General features: G+C 41.2%; 2 protein-coding genes across 2 annotated transcripts in view; both read left to right on the top strand.

The window, feature by feature from the left end:
* Positions 1 to 189: 189 nt before the first annotated feature.
* On the top strand, positions 190 to 12,743 carry fam162a (family with sequence similarity 162 member A). The gene is made up of 5 exons (XM_064949714.1): positions 190 to 380; positions 3,606 to 3,737; positions 6,172 to 6,283; positions 8,655 to 8,763; positions 12,090 to 12,743. Exons 1-5 carry the CDS (start codon positions 338 to 340, stop codon positions 12,201 to 12,203), a joined length of 510 nt encoding a protein of 169 aa, XP_064805786.1. The 5' UTR covers positions 190 to 337; the 3' UTR covers positions 12,204 to 12,743.
* Positions 12,744 to 25,269: 12,526 nt separating this feature from the next.
* Positions 25,270 to 26,108, top strand: part of nktr (natural killer cell triggering receptor) — an 84,221-nt gene continuing 83,382 nt past the window's right edge. The window contains exon 1 of the mRNA XM_064949706.1: positions 25,270 to 25,339. Within this exon, the coding sequence (XP_064805778.1) occupies positions 25,321 to 25,339 (19 nt within the window). The 5' untranslated portion in view covers positions 25,270 to 25,320. The remainder of the gene's footprint in view (positions 25,340 to 26,108) is intronic.

Genomic DNA, 26,108 nt, shown 5'->3' with positions numbered 1-26,108 from the left:
TCAAAATGGGCAATATCGTAAAACTTCATGAAAACTAACATTTGCTTTTTGGTCTACGTTGAGCATAATGTTAGCAGTGTGGTTATGTTTAGGGTTAGGTTTAAAATCAGGTTTTAAAGAGATACATTGTAGAAATAAGCGTGGTTTAGACATGATTCTGACGTTGTGGTAACTAGTGAAGAGCCTTCTCCACCCCCTTCGCGGTCGCAGTTATATATCTTGGGTCGTACGTGTATTGTGCTGCGTGACTTTCAACAGCTGAAGGGAACTGTCGAATAACATTTTTGTTACGTTTTCATGGCATAAAAAGGTCGCATCTTATTTAAGATATTTTAACATGAACTTCATCAGACCCTACAATGCATTTGGCACGACCATAGGTGAGTATGGCATGTCGGTGTTTAAATCGTTCTATATCTGGTTTGAAGAACATTGTGGGACAACTATCACGTACGACAGACGGTCGAGAACCGTGATAGTTGGTTTGAGATTCGATATTCACCAGACATTGAGTTTCAAACTTAAATAGCTCGTAAACGATTTGAAGTACAGTATTCAGGTTAGGAAAAATGGTGTACAACATTGGACATTTCTTATTTTCCCGATTCCGACTTGAGTTTCAGTATCACGGCATGGAATAGGCAGCCTGGCCCACGGTCTAATGCAACTAGTTAGGTACCGTCAACAAATTGCATAATTAAAATATTCAAATTTCAATCACTCTGACCACCTCGAGAAAAGTCAAACAACTTTAAACTGTTCAGAAGGGAGGGACACGTGCTGCACACCTTTTCGTTTTCCCATAAAGCACTTATACAATTTATCTGGAACTTTTTACAATTTCGGTATTCAAAATTTCACTTCAGCCATGTGACCTAGCAACCTCAGTATGTTGCGCACCCCTTTTTAATCTCCTTGAACATGTGACACACCCAAACTAACTTTGAACTGTTCAAACGGTAGGAACAAACATCACATAGCCTTTGGTTTTCTGAAAAAATGCATGAATTTCTTTGACCTTAATTTTGTTAGTTTTAGTTTGACTAATTTCAATTGCTTCTTGATCACTTGACCTAGGCACATCAAACAAACATTAGATTGTTCACAGCGTAGCGAAACACATTGCACGCCCTTTGGGTTTCCCATAAAGCACTTGCACACTTTTATATAAATATTTGAAACATTACAATTTCTGTCGCTCTTCTAAGCTCTTAATTATTTATACCACAATATTGTTGAATTCTAATTTCTGATTGGCTGGAAGGGCATTCTAGAATGGACATTATAACCAGATATTGGGGCACCTTGCAATCATGATGCAATAATATACCAAAAGATGAGAAAGTATGAAATTTGCTTATAAATGAAGATATCAGTGAAAATACATTTCTACCGTTAAATGTGTGCTTTCTTATTGTTTTCTTTGGCAGCTGTAGTATAAGCGGGATAAACGCCTCAGTTCTGTACATTACCTTGGAAAAATTAACTCTGCAAAGGGAGTAGAATGTTGGTGATTATCTCTTAGATAAGGAGGCAAGTTGCATACACTTTAGTCTGCACAGAAAATTATTCCAACATTTGTGTGTGTATACATGCATACATACCGGTCAAGTTTTAGAACACCTACTCATTCAAGGGTTTTCCTTTTATTTGTACTATTTTCTCCAGTGTAGAATAATATTGAAGCCATCAAAACTATGAAATAACACCTATGGAATCATAGTAGCCAAAAAAGTGTTAAACAAATCTAAATATATTTGAGATTCTTCAGAGTAGCCAACCTTTGACTTGATGACAGCTTTGCACACTCTTGGTTTTCTGTCAACCAGCTTCACCTGTAATGCTTTTCCAACAGTTTCTAGAAGGCGTTCCCACATATGCTGAGCACTTGTTGGCTGCTTTTCCTTCACTCTGCAGCCCAACTCATCCCAAACCATCTCAATTTGGTTGAGGTTGAGGGATTGTGGAGGCCAGGTCATCTGATGCAGCACTCCATTACTCTCCTTTGTCAAACGGCCCTTACACAGCCTTGGAGGTGTGTTTGGGTCATGGTCCTGTTGAAAAACAAATGATACTCCCACGAAGCGCAAACCAGATGGAATGGTGTATCGCTGCAGAATACTGTGGTAGCCATGCTGGTTAAGTGTGCATTGAATTCTAAATAAATCAGACCTTGTCACCAGCAGAGCACCATCACAACTCCTCCTCCATGCTTTGACGGTCGGAACCACGCATGCGGAGATCATATGTTCACCTATTCTGCGTCTCACGAAGACACGGCGGTTGGAACCAAAAATCTCCAATTGTGCCTCCAGACCAAAGGACAAATTTCCAACGGTCCATTGCTTGTGTTTCTTGGCCCAAGGAAGTCTCTTTATTGGTGTCCTTTCTTTGCAGTAATTTTACCATGAAGGCCTGAGTCATGCCTGAACAGTTGATGTGTCTGTTTACTTGAACGCTGAAGCATTTATTTGGGCTGAAATTTGAGGCTGGTAACTCTATAATTAGTCAGGATCAAGGGGAAAGATGAAAGAAGAGAAAAAGTACAGAGATCCTTGATGATAACCTGCTCCAGAGCACAACGACCAGAGGACAACGACCCTAAGCACACAGCCAAGACAATGTCGGAGTGGCTTCAGTTCCAGACAGGGCAGGTCAGATAAGATTGAAAACAGCAGGGATCTAGACAGCCACTGACCCGAGACAATCCTCAGGTCCAGCCTCAAGGGCTAACCGCGTTGCGGGCTGTGTTCATGCCATCAAGAAAACCCTGCTAGGGTGATGGGCAGCTAAGCTAGCATCTACGCCAAATAGCTCCTCAGACCCGGACTTAGTTGTTTGCGAGCTATTGACATGTGAAGATGGGAATATCGAATCTCAAAGCAACTTTTAACTGTGCAAGAGGTCGGTAAACTAGTGAACAGAGTGAGTAGCGCAGTAGAAATATGACAGAATTTGTGGTTTGGGTATGTTGTCACCTGCTGTTGGATGTCCCTATCTAATACCTGATTTATCTATTTAAAAAAAAAAAAAAAAATGTAATCCGGGCCTCCTGAGTGGCGCTGCGGTCTAAGGCCGTGCTGAGGCACCACTCAGGAGGACTGGTATTGGTTGTCAGTTCGGCAGTGTTTCCTCCGATCTTGTCTCTTCGCTGCAACTCTCCAACGGGCTCGGGAGAGGTGAAGATAGTGTCGTGCATCCTCCGAAACATGACCCACCAAACCGCGCTTCTTAACACCAGCCCGCTTAACCCGGAAGCCAGCTACACCAATGTGTCGGAGTAAACACTGGTCAACTGAACTGAAGTATGCCTGCTGGCGCCCGGCCCGCCACAAGGAGTAGCTGGAGTGCGTTGGGCCCAGTAAAGCCTCCTGGCCAAACCCTCCCTTAATCCAGACAACCCTGGGCCAATTGTGCGCTGCCCTATAGGACTCCCTGTGAAGGGAGGTTGTGACACAGCCTGGGCTCGAACTGGGTTCTGTAGTGAAGTGCCTTAGACTGCTGAGCTACTCGACTTAGACTGTTCTCATTGAAGCTGATGCTGCTCTCTTTCTGTTGTGGAGGTTAAAGGTCTCTTCTGACTGACGTGGTGGTCTCTCTCACAGGTCAATGGTGCAGACAGGTGGGACAGATGGGGGGACGGAGCAGAGCTCTGGCTGAGCTGGGGGGACAGAGGAGGATGTGCAGTAAACCTCAGACAGGAAACCCAGAACCTCCACCTGCAGTCCCAGCACATGGTAGGAACACACACCTGATTCCCTGGTGAGGGAGGAGTTCAGCTGATTTAATTATCCGGATCCTGTTCTCCAGCCTCTGACCCTGTCTGTTTTGTTCTCCAGCCTTTGGCTGTGTGCTCAGTCAGGAAGTCATTCCAGAGTCTTTCTGTTCCCAGTGGACCCACAGTACATAAAAAATAAATAATACTTGTGGCGGAAGAGGTTCCTCCAAAAGATAGCACAGCTCGTCATGTCAACATCAGCTGTGTACAGGAGTTATCTGTTAGTAAATCACTGAGCCAACTCTTCATTCATATCTCAGTTATAATATCTTCATTAATCATCTCATCTCAGTCTAGTCTTAAGCCACAGGGTTGCCTGACATTTTGTAGCCATAGAAACTGGGAGAAAGTTTACTCCTGAGAATGAGGGAGGCGATGTAACCATGTAGGTCGACGCTAACAGCCTGAGCGTGTGAAATGCAATGATTCCTAAATCTGAGTCTTAACTGTCTCTATCAGAGGTTGAATGATTAATCGGCATGGCCGACTCAATTAGGGCCGATGTAATGAAAACTAGGGCCGGTGTAAATGAAAATCGCTAATCAGCATTTTTGGATGCCCATTATGGACGATTACATTGCACTCCACGAGGAGACTGCGTGGCAGGCTGACCACCTGTTACGTGAGTGCAGCAAGGGACCAAGTTAAGTTGCTAGCTAGCATTAAACATATCTTATAACAATCAATCTTAACATAATCATTAGTTAACAACACATGGTTGATATTACTAGTTTTACTAGCTTGTCCCTCATTGCAAATAATCAATACTGTGCCTGATAATTTATTATCGAATCACAGCCTACCGCCAAACGGGGGATGATTTATCAAGCGCATTCGTGAAAAAAGCACTGTCATTGTACCTAACCATAAACATTAATGCCTTTCTTAAAATCAATACGCAAGTATATATATTTTTAACTTGCATGTTAGGTTAAAAGAAATTCATGTTAGCAGGCTATATTAACTAGAGAAATTGTCACTTCTCTTGCGTTCTGTGCAAACAGAGTCGGTGTATATGCAGCAGTTTAAGCCGCCTGGCTCGTTGCGAACTGTGTGAAGACCATTTCTTCCTAACAAAGACCGTAATTAATTTGCCAGAATTTTACATAATTATGACACAACATTTGAAGGTTGTGCAGTGTAACAGCAATATTTAGATGTATGGATGCCACCCGTTCGCTAAAATATGGAACTGTTCCATATTTCACTGAAAGAATAGACATTTTGTTTTCAGAGTGATAGTTTCTGGATTTGACCATATTAATTACCAAAGGCTCGTATTTCTGTGCTTATTATAATTAAGTCTATGATTTGATAGAGCAGTCTGACTGAGCGGTGGTGGGCAGCTGCAGGCTCGTAAGCATTCATTCAAACAGCACTTGCCTGCGTTTGCCAGTAGCTCTTTGCAATGCTTGCTTCACAGCGCTGTTTGACTTCAAGTCTATCAACTCCTGAGATTAGGCTGGCAATACTATTGTGCCTATAAGAACATCTCATAGTCGAAGGTATATGAAATACAAATGGTATAGAGAGAAATAGTCCTATAATAACTACAACCTAAAACTTCTTAACTGGAATATAGAAGACTTGTGTTAAAAGAAACCACCAGCTTTCTCATGTTCTGAGCAAGGAACTTAAACATTACCTTTTTACATGGCACATATTGGACGTTTACTTTCTTGTTCAACACTTTTTTTCATTATTTTACACTCAAATTGATAAATAGATGTATTTACGTATTAAGTTAAAATAAGTGTTCATTCAGTGTTGTAATTGTCATTATTACAAATATATATTTAGGCCAGTTTAATAGGTATGGGCTTTTTTTTGGTCCTTCAATAAACGGAATCTGCGTTGAAAAAACATAATCGGTTGACCTCTAGTCTCTGTACAATTAACTATAGCCCTGTCCAGGAGGTGTACATACAGTATCTCAAGCTGACTTGCTACAGAAACGGGCTGGGGTCCTGTCCTACTGCCTGTTCTGGCTCGGACAGGGCTTCCGGAGAATGGATTAAACTATTTACCCATTTAATAACCAGACCTTTATTCAAACTTGCTATGCTGAATTCATGATGCACAACCAAACGTCTGTTTTGCTCCAACCAACCAATTTCAGCAAAGGTTGGTTTAGATAGACGACACGTAAACTACATTTCTTCAATGTTTATTGAAACATTTAATACTTTTGCATAATGACTGAATGTTAGCCATATTGGCATAGACATCAGTCAAACACCTCAACAAGACATGGTATCAAGAACAAGCTAAAACGAGCCACCTAGATTCCCCACGTGGCAGTTTCTTTTCATTGTTGCTCGCTATCTGGCCATCCAGGATCACATGGGTTTTCGTGACCTTGTCTGTGCATTGATTGTTGTGTCCTTTCACAGATCCCCGTCCAGCCTTTAAACTCCCTGGCTACAGACCCTCTCCCATGGACCGGAGGATCCTGGTCTGGTCTGGACGCTTCAAGACCCCTGACCAGATCCCAGAGCTAGTGTCGTAAGTGGACACTTCCTATTTACAAACAGACCTCCCAACACACCCGCCCCTGATTGGCTCTTAATAGTTCAAATGAGGTCTCTCTGCCTCTCTCACTCTTTCAGGTGTGTGTCTCTGTAGCAGGTAATGTTTTGGGTAATTGCTGTGGTTCGGGTTCCTGACATCTGAGAAATTATCTGCTGGTTTGATATGAAGCAGAAGTAGCACACTGGCACGTACGCACGTGCACACACCCCTCTGTCCAATACACTTAATCACCCTCACAAGGATCCCTCTTTAACATGGTCACTCCAACAGGAAAACTCGTGTAGAGTTTTGAAATGTCCTGCCTGGTTATATGTGTGTGTGTGTGTGTGTGTATATATATATATCTCAATCAATCAATGTAAACTGGAAACCACATATCCTGAGGCTGCATTCATTGTAGCTGGGGATTTTAACAAGGCTACTCTGAAAACAAGACTCCCTAAATTGTATCAGCATATCGATTGCGCAACCAGGGCTGGTAAAACCCTGGGTCATTGTTATTCCAACTTCCGTGACGCATATAAGGCCCTCCCCCGTCCTCCTTTCAGAAAAGCTGACCACGACTCCATTTGGTTGCTCCCTGCCTACAGACAAACTAAAACAAGAAGCTCCCGCGCTCAGGTCTGTTCAACGCTGGTCCGACCAATCTGATTCCACGCTTCAAGATTGCTTCGGTCACGTGGATTGGGATGTTTTCCGCATTGCGTCAAATAACATTGATGAATACGCTGATTCAGTTAGTGAGTTTATTAGCAAGTGCATCGATGATGTTGTACCCACAGCAACTATTAAAACATTCCCCAACCAGAAACGGTGGATTGATGGCAGCATTCGCGTGAAACTGAAAGTGCAAACCACTGCTTTTAACCAGGGCAAGGTGACCAGCCGCGTCCTCAAAGCATGCGCAGACCAGCTGGCTGGTGTGTTTACGGACATATTTAATCAAGCCTTATCCCAGTCTGCTGTTCCCACATGCTTCACGAGGGCCACCATTGTTCATGTTCCCAAGAAAGCTAAGGAAACTGAGCTAAACAACTACCGCCCCGTAGCACTCACTTCCGTCATCATGAAGTGCTTTGAGAGACTCGTCAAGGGCCATACCACCTCCACCCTACCTGACACCCTAGACCCACTCCAATTTGCTTACTGCCCAAATAGGTCCACAGACGACGCAATCTCAACCACACTGCCCTAACACATCTGGACAAGAGGAATACCTATGTCAGAATGCTGTTCATCGACTACAGCTCAGCATTTAACACCACAGTACCCTCAACTCGTCATCAAGCTCGAGACCCTGGGTCTCGAACCCGCCTTCTGCAACTGGGTACTGGACTTCCTGACAGGCCACAAACTACCTGCCCTCCAGGACACCTACACCACCCGATGTCACAGGAAGGCCAAAAAGATCATCAAGGACAACAATCACCAGAGCCACTGCCTGTTCACCCTGCTATCATCCAGAAGGCGAGGTCCGTACAGGTGCATCAAAGCCGGGACCGAGAGACGGAAAAACAGCTTCTATCTCAAGGCCATCAGACTGTTAAACAGCAACCACTAACTTTGAGTGGCTGCTGCCAACATACTGACTCAACTCCAGCCACTTTAATAATGGAACATTGATGAAATAAATGTATCACTAGCTACTTTAAACAATGCCACTTAATGTTCATGTACCTTACATTACTCATCTCATATGTATATACTTTACTAGATACCATCTACTGCGTCTTACCTATGCCGTTCTGTACCATCACTCATTCATATATCTTTAGGTACATATTCTTCATCCCTTTACACGTGTGTGTGTGTATAAGGTAGTTGTTGTGATATTGTTACGTTAGATTACTCATTGGTTATTACTGCGTTGTCGGAACTAGAAGCACAAGCATTTCGCTACACTCACATTAACATCTAAAAGCAGCTTGGGATCTGGGCCAGCAGCCTTGCGAGGGTTAATGCACTTAAATGTCTTACTCACGTCGGCTGCGGAGAACGAGAGCCCACAGTCTTTGGGGGAGGGCTGTGTCTGTGGCACGGTTATCCTCAAAGAGGGCGACGGTATTGAGCTTGTCCCGGAGCAAGACTTCGGTGTCTGCGATGTGGTTTTCCCTTGGTAGTCCATAGTACAGAGACAAACATTGTGCCTGTTTGATTGTCTTGCGGAAGGAATAGCTACACTGTTTATATTCAACCATATTCCCAGTCACCTTGCTGGGGTTAAATGCTGTGGTTCGCCCTTTGTTTTGCTCAAATGTTTTTTTTTTCAATAGTCTGTGGGGACAACCTCCCCATATACACTTCATGATTAATTCAGTCACCGTGTCTTGTGTTTGTGTTGCAGGTTTGAGATGCTAGATGCAGCTAGGAACAGGGTGAGAGTGAAAGCGTGTTACGGGATGATGATTGCCACCATTGCAGCCTGCCTGTTAACTGTCATCCTGGGGAAGAGAGTGAGTATCATTACAGCCTGCCTGTTAACTGTCATCCTGGGAAAGAGAGTGAGTATCATTACAGCCTGCCTGTTAACTGTCATCCTGGGGAAGAGAGTGAGTATCATTACAGCCTGCCTGTTCACTGTCATCCTGGGGAAGAATGGGTATAAACCAAAGGTTGGTGATTTACTGCCCCCTGGAGTTACGAATGTTTGCTCAGCAGTATAATTAATTGGCTGATCCCTCCTGATGACCTGGATGGCATCATGTGATCCTTCCTTAACCCATAGGAAGTCCCACCCAGTTGTCTACTTCAGCCCATGCTAAAAATACTTTTGGTCACTAGAATCCTATATACATCTATATGGTGCGACATATAGCCCGGAATTCAATCCAATGCGATCGGATCATCTAATTGGCATTCACATAACTCTTATATGTTCCACGTGACGGGGGATATTGGAAATTTAATCAAAGTTAAAAATAAGTTGTCGTCCAGTAAACTAAGACAAAATAATTTATAACTGAATTTTTTTCATTATAATATAGGTTCAGAAAATCCACTTTTATTGTTTGGAATACCTTTAAATAAATGTACCTTCAGGGGTCATTCAATATCCATCAATAATAATAAAAAAAGCCGTTTCTGGCTAAAGAAACAAGACTAACAAGGGAAATCCATGAACAAAACGATACTACAGAGATACAAAATAATTTAGAGGAAAAACAAAAAGAACTTGAGTAACTTATTCAAGAACGATCTAATGTAATCTATTACAAAAATAAAGCAAACTGGATTGAATATGGAGAAAAATGCGCACAATTCTTCCTTAATCTCCAATACAGGAACGCTAACAATTATTTGCAGAAACTCGTTACTGAAGACGGAGTCATCTATGATTCTCAGAATTATGTTTTAAGAGGAAGCTAATTATTTTAGGTAGATCGCTTTCATCCCCTCCCACTGAATGAAGATTACGGTAAGGAATTCTTTCCAAATAATATAAAAAAAAAAAAAATGAAAATCAACTAAAATGTACAGAAAGATCAATGCGAACGCCAAATTAGAGGAATAACTTCTTGAGGCTATTAAAATCCTTTCAGTCTGGGGGGGAAAAAACAGGGCTTGATGGTATATCAAGTGTTTTTTTTATATACTGTTTTAACTACTCCTATAGAAATGATAGTCTCAGGTACTCAGCAGGAAGGTCTGATTTCTCTATTAAAACAAGACCCAGATGGCAAATATAAAGACCCAATGTAAAAACTGGAGGTCCCTTCCACATGTTGTGATGCTAAAATACTAGCAAAATGCATAGCACTCAGAATTAAAAGGATTTTTACCAAGTATTGTTCATCCTGATCAGACAGGTTTTTTACATGGACGATACATTGGAGATAATATACGACCACTACTAGAACTTATACGTTTCATGATGTTTTATTAGAATGGTATTTATAGTGGATTTTGAAAAGGCATTTGATCAAGTAAGACTGGATGTTATTTATAAATACCTGATTATTAATTTATTTTTTAATTTCGGTAATTCTCTTTTAAAATGGGTATTATAATGTATAGCAATCCCAGGTGTAAAATAGTAAATAACGGCTACTTCTCAGTTTTGAATTGTCAGAGTTAAACAAGGGTGTTCGCTGTCACCATATCTATTCGTTATGGACATCAAAATGATAGCTATTAAAATCAGATCCAATAACATTAGAGGATTTGAAATCCAAGGCTTAAAAACAAAGGTGTCCATGTATGCCGATGACTGAAGTTTTATATTAAGTCCGCGAGCTAGATCCCATGTCTCATTGAAGATCTAGGTAACTTTTCTGTATTCTCTGGACTAAAACCTAATTATGATAAGTATTGGATCCTTAAAATACACATTTTACATTACCCTGCAGTTTACCTATAAAATGGGCTGATGGTAGACATGCTTGGTATTCATAACAGAAAATATATAAATAAGCTCTCCACAATGAATTTCAATACAAAACTTGTAAAAATAGACAAGATCCTGCAACCATGGAGAGGTAAATACCTGTCTAATACCTGGATTTGGGTTTATCATTGAAGGAATGAGCATTACACTGAGGCCTGTACTCTGGAGCGGGATCGAGGTGGAGGGTCCCTCATGGTCGGGGGCGGTGTTTCACAGCATCATCGGACTGAGCCTGTTGTCATTTCAGGCAATCTCAACACTGCGTTACAGGGAAGACATCCTCCTCCCTCACGTGGTAACGTTCCTGTAGGCTCATCCTGACATGACCCTCCAGAGTGACAATGCCATACTGCTTGTCCTGTGTGGGATTTCCTGCAAGACAGGAACGTCAGTGTTCTACCATGGCCAGCGAAGAGGCCGGATCTCAATTCCATTGAGCACGTCTGGGACATGTTGGATCGGAGGGTGAGGGCTAGGGCCATTTCCCCCCCCAGAAATGTCAGAACTATCTGGTGCAGTCCATGTTGAGGAGATGCACTGCAGTACTTAATGCAGCTGGTGGCCACACCAGATACTGACTGTTACTTTTGATTTTGACCCCCCCCTCCTTGTTCAGGGACACATTATTCAATTTCTGTTAATCACATGTCTGTGGAACTTGTTCGTCAGTTTGGCTTTTGTTGAAACTGCTCTTCATACAAATATTTACACATGTTAAGTTTGCTGAAAATAAACGCAGTTGACAGTGAGAGGATGTTTTTTTTGTTTGGTAATTCACAAGTGATAGGTTGTCACCATCAGACAAGTAAAAAAAAGTTGTATTTATTCTTGTCTTTACATACTAAATAATGTGACATTTGTTTTGATTTTAAAATGGACCAATATGCACCTGTATCGAAATGGGCAGCGGGGAAAAAATCCATGTCATCTTAAATAGAGATGTTGTGCAACATGGGCTCTCATGAAGTGTTTGATTTAGGTTTTCGTTTACATTTGAATTGATATCAGAGTGATTAGAGGGACGGTATAGTGCTGAGTACCAGAAGGTTTGGTAGGCTACAAGTGCCCATCAGCAGCATCCGAGCTTGGAGAAGCCTAATTACCGTGACTAAAAGGTCATGTGGCATTTTACTGCCTTCATGACTTGTGACTGCCAGTGTGGCGGTAATACGGTTACTGCAACAGCCCTAATCCGTAATAAATACACTGGACAGCCAGCAATGCCCCTTTCTAAAAGTAATTTCCCTTACGTTCACGGAGTTCGCATTCACAGGAAAATGCTGTGCATGTCGGCTCAAGCATAAATTGTCTGCTGGAATTGAATCCCGGCAATTGTTTCGCTGTCCCAAGTGTGTGGTGAGAAGGATCGACTGACCAATTGTGTGTGTTCCCCAGGCTGCCGGCAGGCATGAGTCTCTAACAGCTCAGAACATGGAAAAGAAAGCAAGATGGAGACAGGAGGCCAAGATGGAGAGGGAGGAGGCTGCTGCTGTTGAGAAGACTTCTTGAGGAAGACACCCTCCTGTGTCACTCTGGAAAAGCTCCCGCACTTGACTCTTCCTGTCTGTCACACTCTGTAGAGAGAGGACTCCTCATGGATAAAACCCATTTTTAGCATGGACATTGCCATAGAGGGCTTACACCATTTTTTTTTTTAAGTAGTCAACTGAGTGGAGAGCAATTGGCCAATAAGAAAATGTACTACTTTAAAATGGATATGGCCTCAATGGCACTGCTCATTCTGTCACATGCTATAATGGCACAGATACAAAGATGAGTCCTCTAGCTACCTCTATGGTCACACTATAAGAACTCCCCGACTGGACCAACAGTGGTTCTGCAGCTGCTGTACCCAGCTACTCAACCTCTATCTCTAGTACAATAGGACTATTTCCTCCAATTAGGATTTCAGTATAGTAGTTAACAGCCCATATTGCTTGCAGCTGTATTTCTTATATGTCTGGTTCTTTGTTTTCTTAAGATAACCTCCAACCGACTAGTTGTTTTCCTTTTAAATTAATTGATTAAATATCAAAATGTCTCATTTAACTGGTGTCCTGTGTTTTTAGGGAGCCCAATCTGTACTGTCAGGTGATGGAAGGAACTGCACACTGGGTCTATGGACACTAAAGTCTATATTTAATAGAAGCTGCACTTGGGTAAGAGGGTCTCACACACCGGAGAGAGATTCTGGATGACTTTCCAACCCATTATACAATAGAATGTACCTGCAAGTTGTTTTCTTGATCTAAATGCATCAGCGCAGTGTCTTGACCAATGGTTGGTCAGGATGAGAACTCCTCTCCTCTGGGTCCTTTCAAACAGACGGACCTGTCCGAACCATGTCGCGTACCCATATTTTGCAGGTGCAGCGAAATGCCTGTTTGTTTTTTTTAGCTCCAATAGTGCAGTAATACTTAACAATACACACATACCAAGAAATATCAGAATGAGATATCAGTTTCCAGAATATAAATGATGGTGTGTGTATAGACTAGTTCTATAAGCTTGTGTGTGTGTAGACAGTAGTTTATTTAGGATGTTGTTCTGAGGATATCTACTTACTCATGTCACTGGAGTGCTGAGGTTTAGAGGGTCTACACCAGAAGTGGCCGTCCTGAAATTTTGTCAGCCGGTTATTGTCAAGCAAAATTCTGCCGGATTCACGGTAATTGACAGTTAATTAACAAACCCGTTTAGCATCTCCAGGCATACAAGAGCCTTTTGGAACATATTTAAAAAAAAGTCAATATAATATACACCATCACAAATCAATCTCTTAGTCCGGTTTAAAGAAACATGATATGAAGAAAATTAATTTCAGAAGTTAATTTTTTTTATTTAACCAGGCAAGTCAGTTAAGAATTTGTTCTTATTTTCAATGACGGCCTGGGAACAGTGGGTTAACTGCCTGTTCAGGGGTAGAACAACAGATTTGTACCTTGTCAGCTCGGGGGTTTGAACTCACAACCTTCCAGTCACTAGTCCAACGCTCTAACCACTAGGCTACCCTGCCACCCCAGAATGAGTTGGCCAACTATGTTATCTGGCTATGCTTCATGCTGTAGGCTTGTTCATTTAGCTGACAAGATATGCGTATAAGTCCTGTGCCATTATTTTATATGATTTAATAGTAAGAATATAAATTAACTTAGTACCCATCACTATTTTATTCTGCTGACTTCCAAAATTGAAATATGAAATGTCCTTATTCACATGAGGGAGAGAGGGGAATGCAGAGAGTTTACATTGTCAGAACATTGAGGAGGGAGGAATTTGGGCCCAGGTCAGATGAAGTGAGGAAAGAACAGGAATCACTAAAGTCTTGTCCAGCAACAGAGATGTAGTGGCTGTCCAGATGTGGAAGGAGGAGACTGCATAGGATGAAGGTTTAAGTACCAGTGCTTGTGTAAATATATGTTTGTCTTTGCAGCTGTTTGACGCAGTAGGTGAATAAACTTGGTTTGAGCTTTTCCTAGTTTTCCGTTAGATTCTAAATAAACAGTAACAACTAAAAAGAGAAAGGATATGTTTCCCATTACGGAGCGCATATGAAGTGGCTATGTTGAGTGTAAAAGTGATAATCTGAAACCAGTCCTTATACTTGATTTCTAATTGTTTGGCAACTTTAGTTGGGAATGACACAAATCTAGGAATGTGTTACAAATCAAAACATATATGTGTTGCGTGGTGTGACTATATCCTGCATTGGTGTGACTAAGCTAATGATCTGAGAAAATTGCAAGTAAAGCTTGTCATCTGTTCATTACCTCAGGCTGCACAGCTGTTCTCTCATCATATGAGCATATTTTCACCCATCAGACTATTCTCAATTTAATCATGTCTTTACTATGTCAAATTAGTTTAGATTTAGAATGGCTCATTATCAAATGGACCGGGGCAGGGGAAAAATGTCATCTGTATGCACTCGAATAGCGAATGGAGGCTGTGCTCTTCCCAATGGTCCTTTTTGTAGGCTACTTTGGTTTTATAGCGGAACACGTTTAATATGAGCAGCTGAGAAAATAAACACAAGAACACTTATTTAACTCCATGGATCAACAGAGTGGTGATTTTAGCATGTAAATCTTGGTTGGCATACTCCCAATTCTTTTGTTTAGATGCATGCTAGCAAAACCACTAAACAATACAGTGTCACCGTTATAGTGCGATTAAACAGTGCCCAGGGGCCTAATAAACCTGTCCCAACTGCAGAGTCCCAACACCTTACCACTGCTACACCTGGCTATCAGCGGAGCCTTGTCTGGCAATTGTCGTGGTAGGGGATTTTGCTATAGGACTGTTAAAGTACCCCCGTCGAGAGTGATACAAGTTCTTATGTCACCCGGCTAACAGCTGACTCACAGGCCCGCCGGACTGGCCTGGTTACAGTGGGGCAAAAAAGTATTTCGTTAGCCACCAATTGTTCAAGTTCTCCCACTTAAAAAGATGAGGCCTGTAATTTTCATCATAGGTACCCTTCAACTATGAGGGGGAAAAAATCCAGAAATCACATTGTAGGATTTTTAATGAATTTATTTGCAAATTATGGTGGAAAATAAGTATTTGGTCACCTACAAACAAGCAAGATTTCTGGCTCACAGACCTGTAACTTCTTCTTTAAGAGGCTCCTCTGTCCTCCACTCGTTACCTGTATTAATGGCACCTGTTTGAACTTGTTATCAGTATAAAAGACACCTGTCCACAACCTCACAGTCACACTCCAAACTCCACTATGGCCAAGACCAAAGAGCTGTCAAAGGACACCAGAAACAAAATTGTAGACCTGCACCAGGCTGGGAAGACTGAATCTGCAATAGGTAATCAGCTTGGTTTGAAGAAATCAACTGTGGGAGCAATTATTAGGAAATGGAAGACTTACAAGACCACTGATAATCTCCCTCGATCTGGGGCTCCACGCAAGATATCACCCCGTGGGGTCAAAATGATCACAAGAACGGTGAGCAAAAATCCCAGAACCACACGGGGGGGACCTAGTGAATGACCTGCAGAGAGCTGGGACCAAAGTAACAAAGCCTACCTTCAGTAACACACTACGCCGCCAGGGACTCAATCCTGCAATGCCAGACGTGTCCCCCTGCGTAAGCCAGTACATGTCCAGGCCCGTCTTAAGTTTGCTAGAGAGCATTTGGATGATCCAGAAGAAGATTGGTCAGAGGAAACCAAAATATAACTTTTTGGTAAAAACTCAACTCGTCGTGTTTGGAGGACAAAGAATGCTGAGTTGCATCCAAAGAACACCATACCTACTTTGAAGCATGGGGGTGGAAACATCATACTTTGGGGCTGTTTTTCTGCAAAGGGACCAGGACAACTGATCCATGTAAAGGAAAGAAAGAATGAATGTATCGTGAGATTTTGAGTGAAAACCTCCTTCCATCAGCAAGGGCATTGAAGATGAAACGTGGCTGGGTCTTTCAGCATGACAATGACCCCAAACACACCGTCCGGGCAACGAAGCAGTGGCTTCGTAAGAAGCATTTCAAGGTCCTGGAGTGGCCTAGCCAGTCTCCAGATCTCAACCCCATAGAAAATCTTTGGAGGGAGTTGAAAGTCCGTGTTACCCAGCAACAGCCCCAAAACATCACTTCTCTAGAGGAGATCTGCATGGAGGAATGGGCCAAAATACCAGCCACAGTGTGTGAAAACCTTGTGAAGACTTACAGAAAACGTTTGACCTCTGTCGTTGCCAACAAAGGGTATATAACAAAGTATTGAGAAACTTTTGTTATTGACCAAATACTTATTTTCCACCATAATTTGCAAATAAATTCATTAAAAATCCTACAATGTGATTTTCTGGATTTTTTTTCTCATTTTGTCTGTCATAGTTGAAGTGTACCTATGATGAAAATTACAGGCATCTCTCATCTTTTTAAGTGGGAGAACTTGCACAATTGGTGACTAAATACTTTTTTGCCCCACTGTATGTATCCTGCCCTTTTATTCGGAGGTTAGCCTTGTGTGATGCCGTTAGGCTTGTTTCTGGATCTTAGATAATATCAATCAGACTTAGAGTACCTCTTGCTTTACTTTCGCTTTCCCTTTGTATGCTCTTATATCTAGACTCACACAAGCTATACCTTAGTTACGATTTATAGTGTCGGTCGACTAATACTACTTGAGTATTAATATAGAGGATACCTGTTACAATAGAATTATTATTCTGTCCAAACCATCATATTGTCTTCAGTGTAGAAACTAGATTTGTTCCCCTAGATTGGGAGTGTCAGAGGTGTTCTCTCCCCTAGGGTTTTGGGTCTAGTTTCTGCTTTTTATTCAATGTTTGCAATTCACATAGTTGTACATGTTATTACAGTTTATTTTTGGTCCTTAATCTATAACATCAACAATCATCAAAACACTTACTACTAATGCCCTATATATGTATTACAACAAGCGGTTAATTACCTTAACGCAGGTTGACCTGGTTGGTCCCCAAAGAGTATGTTCTTCCACTCACAATTTCTCCAGAGGCTTATCCAATCACTCAGTATCTGTTTCTCCTACTAGAAGTTGAACTATGATTCGCTGAATCTTGTTAAAAGGCTGTGTCGAGATCAAGACCCTTTGTATCTCCACTGATGCTGTGTATCTCCTCCAGTTACGGGGTGGATTATGTAGGCAATAGGAATGTACTGGGTAATGGGCTCTGTTCGTCTCTTTACAAGATCCAGAAATCAAAAGTTACGATTGTTCTAGAGTATGAAAGTCAGATATTACCTTTTAGGTTGATGATAGTTGAAGTATCACTAGCTGTCTGCCAGTGATAAGTGAAGTAGCACTATCACACCTTTCCATTGAAAGCATGCTTCCTATATACTCTTTCTTCAGGACCAAGTCAACCCATGCTCTGAGGCACATTCTAATCTTGCGGCTAGCTATTCCTGGAAAAGTGTCAGTTTGACATGTCACTGGCACATCACACCGACACATTTTTAGATGCGGCAAGCTGTCACTGGGAAAATGTCACTGAAATGTCACTGTGAAACTATCAACAGTGACAGTGTCTATGCATCCTTTAAGCCCAAATCTTGCATCAGGTTAACCCAATCATATTCTACTCTTGGTTTAGCTTTTTCTTGTTTTGTCGATGACTCGCCTTCTTTCTCATCTGGGTGCGGTACTTAAATGTAAGGTATCTCATCGAACCAGTTATTTTGTTCCCACTTAAGAGGCGGAGCCGGTGGTGAAGGTGTGTACGGCAAAGGAGGTGTCCTCAGAGTCCTTTTTGTGCTACCGCATCGCAATGAAATTAATTCAGCCTCATTTGTATTTATTCTGGATCCTCATTAGCTGCCGCCAAAGCAGCAACTACTCTTCCTGGTGTCCAGCAAAATTAGGTTATACAATTTTAAAACATTTCAATACATTCACAGATTTACAGCTCACTGTGTGCCTTCAGGCCCCTACTCCACCATTAACACAGATCTACAGAACTAAATCCATGTCTATGTATTGTGCGTATGTTATCGTGTGTGTCTGTGCCAATGTTTGTGTTGCTTCACAGGTGTTTTTTTAAAATCTGTTTTTGAAATATAATTTCACTGCTTGCGTCAGTTATTTGATGTGGAATAGAGTTCCATCTAGTCATGGCTCTATGTAGTACTGTGTGCCTCCCATAGTCCTGACAATTGATATGTACAAACTATGGCATGAGGGAATCCGTAATTTTTAAATAAGACATTAATTAGCGAGCCTGAACTGACGTAGTCAATATAACTATTTGTTCAGCACTTTTGAAATGTACAGGGACATAATTCAGAACATGGGCCATTTTTACAGTATTCTCACTGTACACCAAGTCAGAACCATAGGATAAATAAAGGGGGCATATAAGCAGACAATGAAAGCTCTTACAATATTCTATGACATTTCTCTAAAACAGGCTCCAGGCTACATGTGCACCACCAAGTCAGAACAGTAGGCTAAATTAGGAGAGGAAAAGGGACCAAATTATTTGGGTAAAGCACATGGGCTACTAACAGCTTACTACACAAAATACTTAGTATTACTTTCTTAGCTACATTATCCATATCGCCCTGGCATATTAAATCATTTATACAGCAGCGTACAAGACATTTTTGGACTTTGTGGGCAAATTTTTTCATCAAACTTTGTCATCAAAGTCTGACATTCTCTGGATTTATGCTGCTTTCAAGACAAGTGGGAACTCGGGGAAAAAAACAAGGACGAATCAGGATGTCAGTGATCTTTAGGTTGGAGCTCTAGAAAGATGCCCAAGTTCCTGATTTGGAATTCTGAGTTGGATGACCGTTCAAAACTTATTTTCCCAGTCGGAGCTCGTTTTGTTCGGAGTTTCCACTTGTCAAGAACTCACTGAGATTTCCCATTTCTGAATTTCCACCACAGAAGTCATGCTGGATTGACAGCATGGCCAATGTTGATTGTCTATCCTTTTTAAGCTTGGAAAAGAAACCCTTAAACGCAGACTTGGACCACACACCCACTCCACTGAATAGCAGGCTAGTGCTTGCATTGCAATGCTTGCAGTTAGCCACTGATTCCTTCCAAACCACTCATTGTTGAATTTGCAATTTCCAACTTGTGTAATGTTTATGGCTGATGAGCACCGGTACGTTTTATCTATATTTTCTCTATATATGACAAGGATGGAAAATATTTTGCCAGTAGATTGGCGACTTGATTCATGATGATGATGTCGATATGGGAATTGATGGGAAATTATGTAAAATATATCACTAGCCACTTTAAACAATGCTACCTAATATAATGTTTACATACCCTACATTATTCTTCTCATATGTATACGTATATACTGTACTCTATCATCTACTGCATCTTTATGTAATACATGTATCACTAGCCACTAACTATGCCACTTTGTTTACATACGCATCTCATATGTATATACTGTACTGAATATCATCTACTGTATCTTGCCTATGCCGCTCTGTACCATCACTCATTCATATATATTTATGTACATATTTTTTATCCCCTTGCACTTGTCTATAAGGTAGTAGTTTTGGAATTGTTAGCTAGATTACTTGTTGGTTATTACTGCATTTTGCTACACTCGCATTAACATCTGCTAAACATGTGTATGTGACAAATAAAATTTGATTTGATTTTGATATAGGACTCGTTTTACTGTGGATATAGATACTTTTGTACCCGTTTCCTCCAGCATCTTCACAAGGTCCTTTGCTGTTGTTCTGGGATTGATATGCACTTTTCGCACCAAAGTAGGTTCATCTCTAGGAGACCGAACGCGTCTCCTTCCTGAGCGGTAGCGTGGTCCCATGGTGTTTATACTTGCGTACTATTGTTTTACAGATGAACGTGGTACCTTCAGGAGTTTGGAAATTACTCCCAAGGATGAACCAGACTTGTAGAGGTCTACAATTTGTTTTCTGAGGTCTTGGCTGATTTCTTTTGATTTTCCCATGATGTCAAGCAAAGAGGCACTGAGTTTGAAGGTAGGCCTTGAAATACATCCACAGGTACACTTCCTATTGACTCAAATGATGTCAATTAGCCTATCAGAAGCATCTAATGCAATGACATCATTTTCTGGAATTTTCCAATCTGTTTAAAGGCGCAGTCAACTGATTGTATGTAAACTTCTGACCTGCTGAAATTGTGATACAGTGAAATAATCTGTCTGTAAACAATTGTTGGAAAAGTTACTTGTGTCATGCACAAAGTAGATGTCCTAACCGACTTGCCTAAACTATAGTTTAATAACAAGAAATATGTGGATTGGTTGAAAAACGAGTTTTAATGACTCCAAACTAAGTGTATGTAAACTTCCGACTTCAACTGTAGGTCTTGGATGGCAGGAAGCTTGGCCCCAGTGATATACTGGGCCATTCGCAATATCCTCTGTAGCAGCTTACGGTCAGATGCCGAGCAGTTGCCATACCAGGTGGTGATGCAACCGGTCAGGATGCTCTCGATGGTGCAGATGTAGAAACATTACACAAGTTGGAAATTGCAAATTCAACAATGAGTGATTTGGAAGGAATCAGTGGCTAACTGCAAGCATTGCAATGCAAGCACTAGTGCTTGCAATGCAAGCACTAGCCTGCTATTCAGTGGAGTGGGTGTGTGGTCCAAGTCTGCGTTTAAGGGTTTCTTTTCCAAGCTTAAAAAGGATAGACAATCAACATTGGCCATGCTGTCAATCCAGCATGACTTCTGTGGTGGAAATTCAGAAATGGGAAATCTCAGTGAGTCCTTGAGGACCCATGCCAAATATTTTCAGTCTCCTTAGGGGGAAAGGGGTTTTGTTGTGCTCTCTTCAAGACTGTCTTGGTATGTTTGGACCTCGAGAGTTTGTTGATGTGGACACCAAGGAACTTGAAACTCTCGGCCCGCTCCACTACAGCACGTTGATGTTAATGGGGGCCTGTTTGGCCCGCCTTTTCCTGTAGTCCACGATCAGCTCCTTTCTCGTGCTCACATTGAAGGAGAGGTTGTTGATCCTGGCACCACACTACCAGTCAGTGATCAGGCCTACCACTGTTGTGTCATCGACAAACTTAATGATGGTGTTGGAGTCGTGTTTGGCCACACAGTCGTGGGTGAACAGGGAATACAGGAGGCTTTGTTTACGCTTTTATGATGGTTAGTCTGAGGGAATAGCTGGATTTCTTATAAGCGTCCGGATTAGTCTCCCGCTCCTTGAAAGCGGCAGCTCTAGCCTTTAGCTCGATGCGGATGTTGCCTGTAATCCATGGCTTCTGTTTGGGATATGTACAGTGCCTTGCGAAAGTATTCGGCCCCCTTGAACTTTGCGACCTTTTGCCACATTTCAGGCTTCAAACATAAAGATATAAAACTGTATTTTTTTGTGAAGAATCAACAACAAGTGGGACACAATCATGAAGTTGAACGACATTTATTGGATATTTAAAACTTTTTTAACAAATCAAAAACTGAAAAATTGGGGGTGCAAATTTATTCTTATAAATGTATATTTATTGTGTGGGAAGTTGTCTTTGTTTGTGTCACTTTTGCCCTTAAGCTTCACGGTCGTTTTGTATGGTTTATTGTTTTGTTGGCGTCATTTTAAATTAAGGAAAAATGTACGCTCACCACACTGCTTTCGACGGCCGTGACAGAACTTCCCACCACCAAAGGACCAAGCAGCGTGGTGAAAGGGACTCTGGAGACAGGCTGGGGAGTATCGCCGTCCAAGGGAGGAACTGGAGGCAGCTAAAGCAGAGCGGCAACGATATGAGGAGGCAAGTCAGCGAAGCAGGCATGAAGACAAGCTTCAGGGCTCTGGTTTTTTCTGTATACCAGGAACCTAGTCATATTGCTCTAGGCCCAACTTCTCTCCTAGACTTTCGTCAACAGTCGGTTGCTTTTACCTCACTATTCAAACGAGCCCAATGTCTTAAGAAGTTAAACATGTTATTACTCTAACATCGTGAAAGAGATAAACTGACACGTTTTAATTTGTCAAAAACGACTTGATTTGGAACAAGTGATTTTGATGGCCTGCACATGCGCAGTTTGGTGTGAGATGACCGTTAGACCCGATGATGTGTTTCTGCACATGAGATTAGCTATCCAACTTTGCCTACTGGTGCTTTCAAGACAACTGGGGAAAAAAACGAGTTGAGTTGGATGACTGTTCAAAACGATTTTTCCCAGTCTGAGCTAATTTTTCCCCTCAAGTTCCCAATTGTCCAAAAGTTGGAAGTTGAAGATTTCAGAGTTCCCAGTTGTTTTGAATGTGGCAACGGCTAGCTAAACTCATGCACAGAAACAGTCATCTCGCACCGAATTGCGAATGTATGGGCCGTCAAATCAAAGGCACTCTGATAGTATAAAGTTGTTTTTAACAACAACTAAAAAAATGTCAGTTTGTCACTTTCACTAGGTTGGAGTAATAACATGTTCAACTACTTAAGACATTTGACGCATTTGACATTGCACCTGACTTTAAAGGCGAGTTGAGACTCACTGATATTCAAATGACCTTGCTTCCTAAATAACTACTCAATATTATTTGTAGATCAGTCAGTCACACACCAATTGGCTCAAATCTAGGTTATGCATGTACATTTTCAGATTTTTTTTTTTTTTACTTCTCTCAATGGGCTTGACATTACAGCCGACATTGCAGGCGACTGACAATCTACATATAACTTTGGATCATAAATAAATATTCATTATTATTTGTAGATCGATCCTTCAGTCATTTTCCCACAATGCATCATGTATTTGATGCTCTCAAACACGGCTATTGACTCCCCAAACCTCAGCCTGGTCTGCTTGGTCTGTTTCACAAGCGTTCCCGGAAGTTTTGTGACTTTTCGCCTCTGGGTTTAGAAACTCTGTGGTAGTCGCGTGGTAAATAAAATAAAATAAAAAAACACTGCTTGATCAAAACCATCTAACCTATAGAGCCCCACAGTGAAGGTGTCATAAAACCTAACGGTCAAACAGGGAAATTGTTTCAATCGTTTTTCCCATAGGGAATGTTAGAAACACTTAAAACAAGGGCTGTGTTTTGTGTAGGCTCTACTCTGATTCGAAAATACTAATTAGCATCAAAGTAGGCATCATGCAAGACTATAAATCCCTGCCAGCTCCTGCATGTTATCTCTTGCTGACACCTTTGCTAACAGGTATTGTGTCAATTTAAAGCATGCACAATACAGTTCATAGAATTGTCAATTCAAAGACATTTAGTCAATTTATTCATTACTAAATTTAGCTAACATTAGTGAATCCAGAGATTACCTTTGCCTAGCGTACACAAAACACAGCTTTTATTTAATGTTTCTAAAATCCCCTATGGAAAAAAATGAATGGTGGAAAAACGATTGGAACCATTTCCTTGTTTGACTGCTAGAGCCTGTTCCACACACCCACAACTTTTCACACGCTCACTATTTTCTGTTCGACACACCCACTCACCCACACTCTGGCTGCTGCTACCAGCCTTCTCTTCTTTATAAACTCAATGCTTCAATGTTTACACAAATGATACAGTATATAAACCCTGGATTGCTGATGCTATGTATTGGCCATTGAGAGGCTTTGAACCCACATGTCGGTCATATTGGCACTCCCCATAGGAATTAATGGAATTCTACAGTATTTCAATTAAATGTTTCAATGACAAAATTACATGTATTTAAGTTGTTTTTTTTTGTAGTGGGGCCAGTAACATTACTAATGTCAAAAAGAAGGCCATAAAGATCATCAAGGACAACAACCACCCGAGCCACTGACTGTTCACCCCGCTATCATCCAGAAGGCGAGGTCAGTGCAGGTGCATCAAAGCTGGGACCGAGAGACTGAAAAACAGCTTCTATCTCAAGGCCATCAGACTGTTAAACAGCAACCACTAACATTGAGTGGCTGCTGCCAACACACTGACTCAACTCCAGCCACTTTAATAATGGGAATTGATGGGAAATTATGTAAAATATATCACTAGCCACTTTAAACAATGCTACCTAATATAATGTTTACATACCCTACATTATTCATCTCATATGTATACGTATATACTGTACTCTATATCATCTACTGCATCTTTATGTAATACATGTATCACTAGCCACTTTAACTATGCCACTTTGTTTACATACTCATCTCATATGTATATACTGTACTCGATACCCTCTACTGTATCTTGCCTATGCTGCTCTGTACCATCACTCATTCATATATCTTTATGTACATATTCTTTATCCCCTTACACTTGTGTGTATAAGACAGTAGTTTTGGAATTGTTAGTTAATTACTTGTTGGTTATTACTGCATTGTCGGAACTAGAAGCACAATCATTTGGCTACACTCGCATTAACATCTGCTAACCATGTGTATGTGACAAATAAAATTTGATTTGAAAATGTTAAGAAAATGTTTTGATTTATTTTTATGTTTAGCTCACATCATGTCAAAGTATTGTAACAACCCTGGGTTTATAAGCCTGGAAATCGACCCTGCTGCATGAGCATGCTTTTGCGGCAGAGTCGATAACGCGCTGGACCTCAAGCTAGAAGGACGAGGGTTCGAGACCTGCTCCCTGCTGTTTCATTACAGTATGCATTAAGGTGTCTATAATATAATACACATGGTATAAAACAAATGTAGACATTAATAAATGCATTTCTATAGCTTCCAAAATATTATTTACAACGGTGAGGGAGTGCCAAGATGGAGGCCCTACAGCTTCAACATAGCGCCCCCTATTTGTCATCTAGTGTGTATATAAATGCTTTTACAGCAAGGGGCCAGGGTTTCAGTCTCGAAGCAAGCACAGTTTCGACTGATCCTATAGTTTTGCTTTGGTACTGCCGTTTAACTGACGCCCGGCCCAGAAAGACCATTTCCAGAGAGAAGTCAGATTTGGATAATTCCTAATAACACACTTTAGTCATCACCTTTGTGTTCAAAACATAAATTAAATTATTCAAATAATTGCTGCGAAGCAGATGATTTTTATTTATTTAATGACTCACAGGAGGATATTAACATTTTATATTCAACCAATGTTTGCCATGTTTTTGGATGACGTCATCGCGGCTCCCTGAGTACACATGTGAAGTTGGCATGTATACATCGGCTGCAACCTGGATGTAGACAGTCCATGAATGGTGTATGCGAGCGTGAGTAGATCACCTTAAACAATGGTCAGACATCTTGGACGCATTATTCAGTTATTTTTATACTGTACTTCAGTAGTTTACAGTGCTTCCCCTGAGACTTTTATTCCAAAGGCTGGTAGCCGCTTTGATTGATTTGTTATTTTCTATTGTGAAGAGTTGGGTTCCTACGGGATCTATTGATGGGTCGTTCGCGAACGAACGGCTCTTTTTTTAAATGATATTTTTGGTTAAAGTCGGGAACCGAATTTCGTCGGTCAAATAGCCGTTCATTTGGCTCCCTGATTTGCATACCGCTAGTACTGCTTTCTGGGTTCAGAACAACGTTTTTCTGCAGATCAGTTACACAGTAACTATCCAAAGAAAGAATAAATGGTGGGGAGAGCACCTCAATCTCGTCCACGCTGATTCATTTTTTGTGTGTGCGTTTCTGTATTATTATTTTATATTAATTTGGCCAGGTAAAAATGTATTTGTATTTTTTCACGTTCTGACATCATGGTAGCATGATATCGTTGCAATTTTGTTCATGGTTCTAGGTTGATTTTGAAGCATTTTGAACTAAGACCCTGCTCTTTAATGTGAGCTAACCAAATGAGCCGGCTCACAGAAAATACTCGAAAGGCTCATCCCTAACGAACTCGAGCGGGAAATACATCTTATTTTAGCTGCATTCACCATACAGTGTTAGAAGGCATCGAAACGACTGCAGGGTGTCATGTAAAAAGTTACAACATGCCGTCACGATCAGAACGCCTGGGAACTAATTTCA

The sequence above is a fragment of the Oncorhynchus masou genome, chromosome 30, assembly GCF_036934945.1.
Source record: "Oncorhynchus masou masou isolate Uvic2021 chromosome 30, UVic_Omas_1.1, whole genome shotgun sequence".
Classification (NCBI taxonomy): domain Eukaryota; kingdom Metazoa; phylum Chordata; class Actinopteri; order Salmoniformes; family Salmonidae; genus Oncorhynchus; species Oncorhynchus masou.
The sequence above is the reverse complement of the archived record's forward strand: the minus strand, read 5'-3'. Positions and strand labels throughout refer to the sequence as shown.

What these genes read in the sequence shown, in the direction of transcription:
- fam162a (XM_064949714.1), top strand. Translation starts at nt 338, where the DNA reads ATGAACTTCATCAGACCCTACAATGCATTTGGCACGACCATAG. An exon ending in TGCATTTGGCACGACCATAG is followed by an intron (nt 381 to 3,605) that starts GTGAGTATGGCA and finishes TCTCTCTCACAG; the next exon opens with GTCAATGGTGCAGACAGGTG. An exon ending in CAGATCCCAGAGCTAGTGTC is followed by an intron (nt 6,284 to 8,654) that starts GTAAGTGGACAC and finishes TTTGTGTTGCAG; the next exon opens with GTTTGAGATGCTAGATGCAG.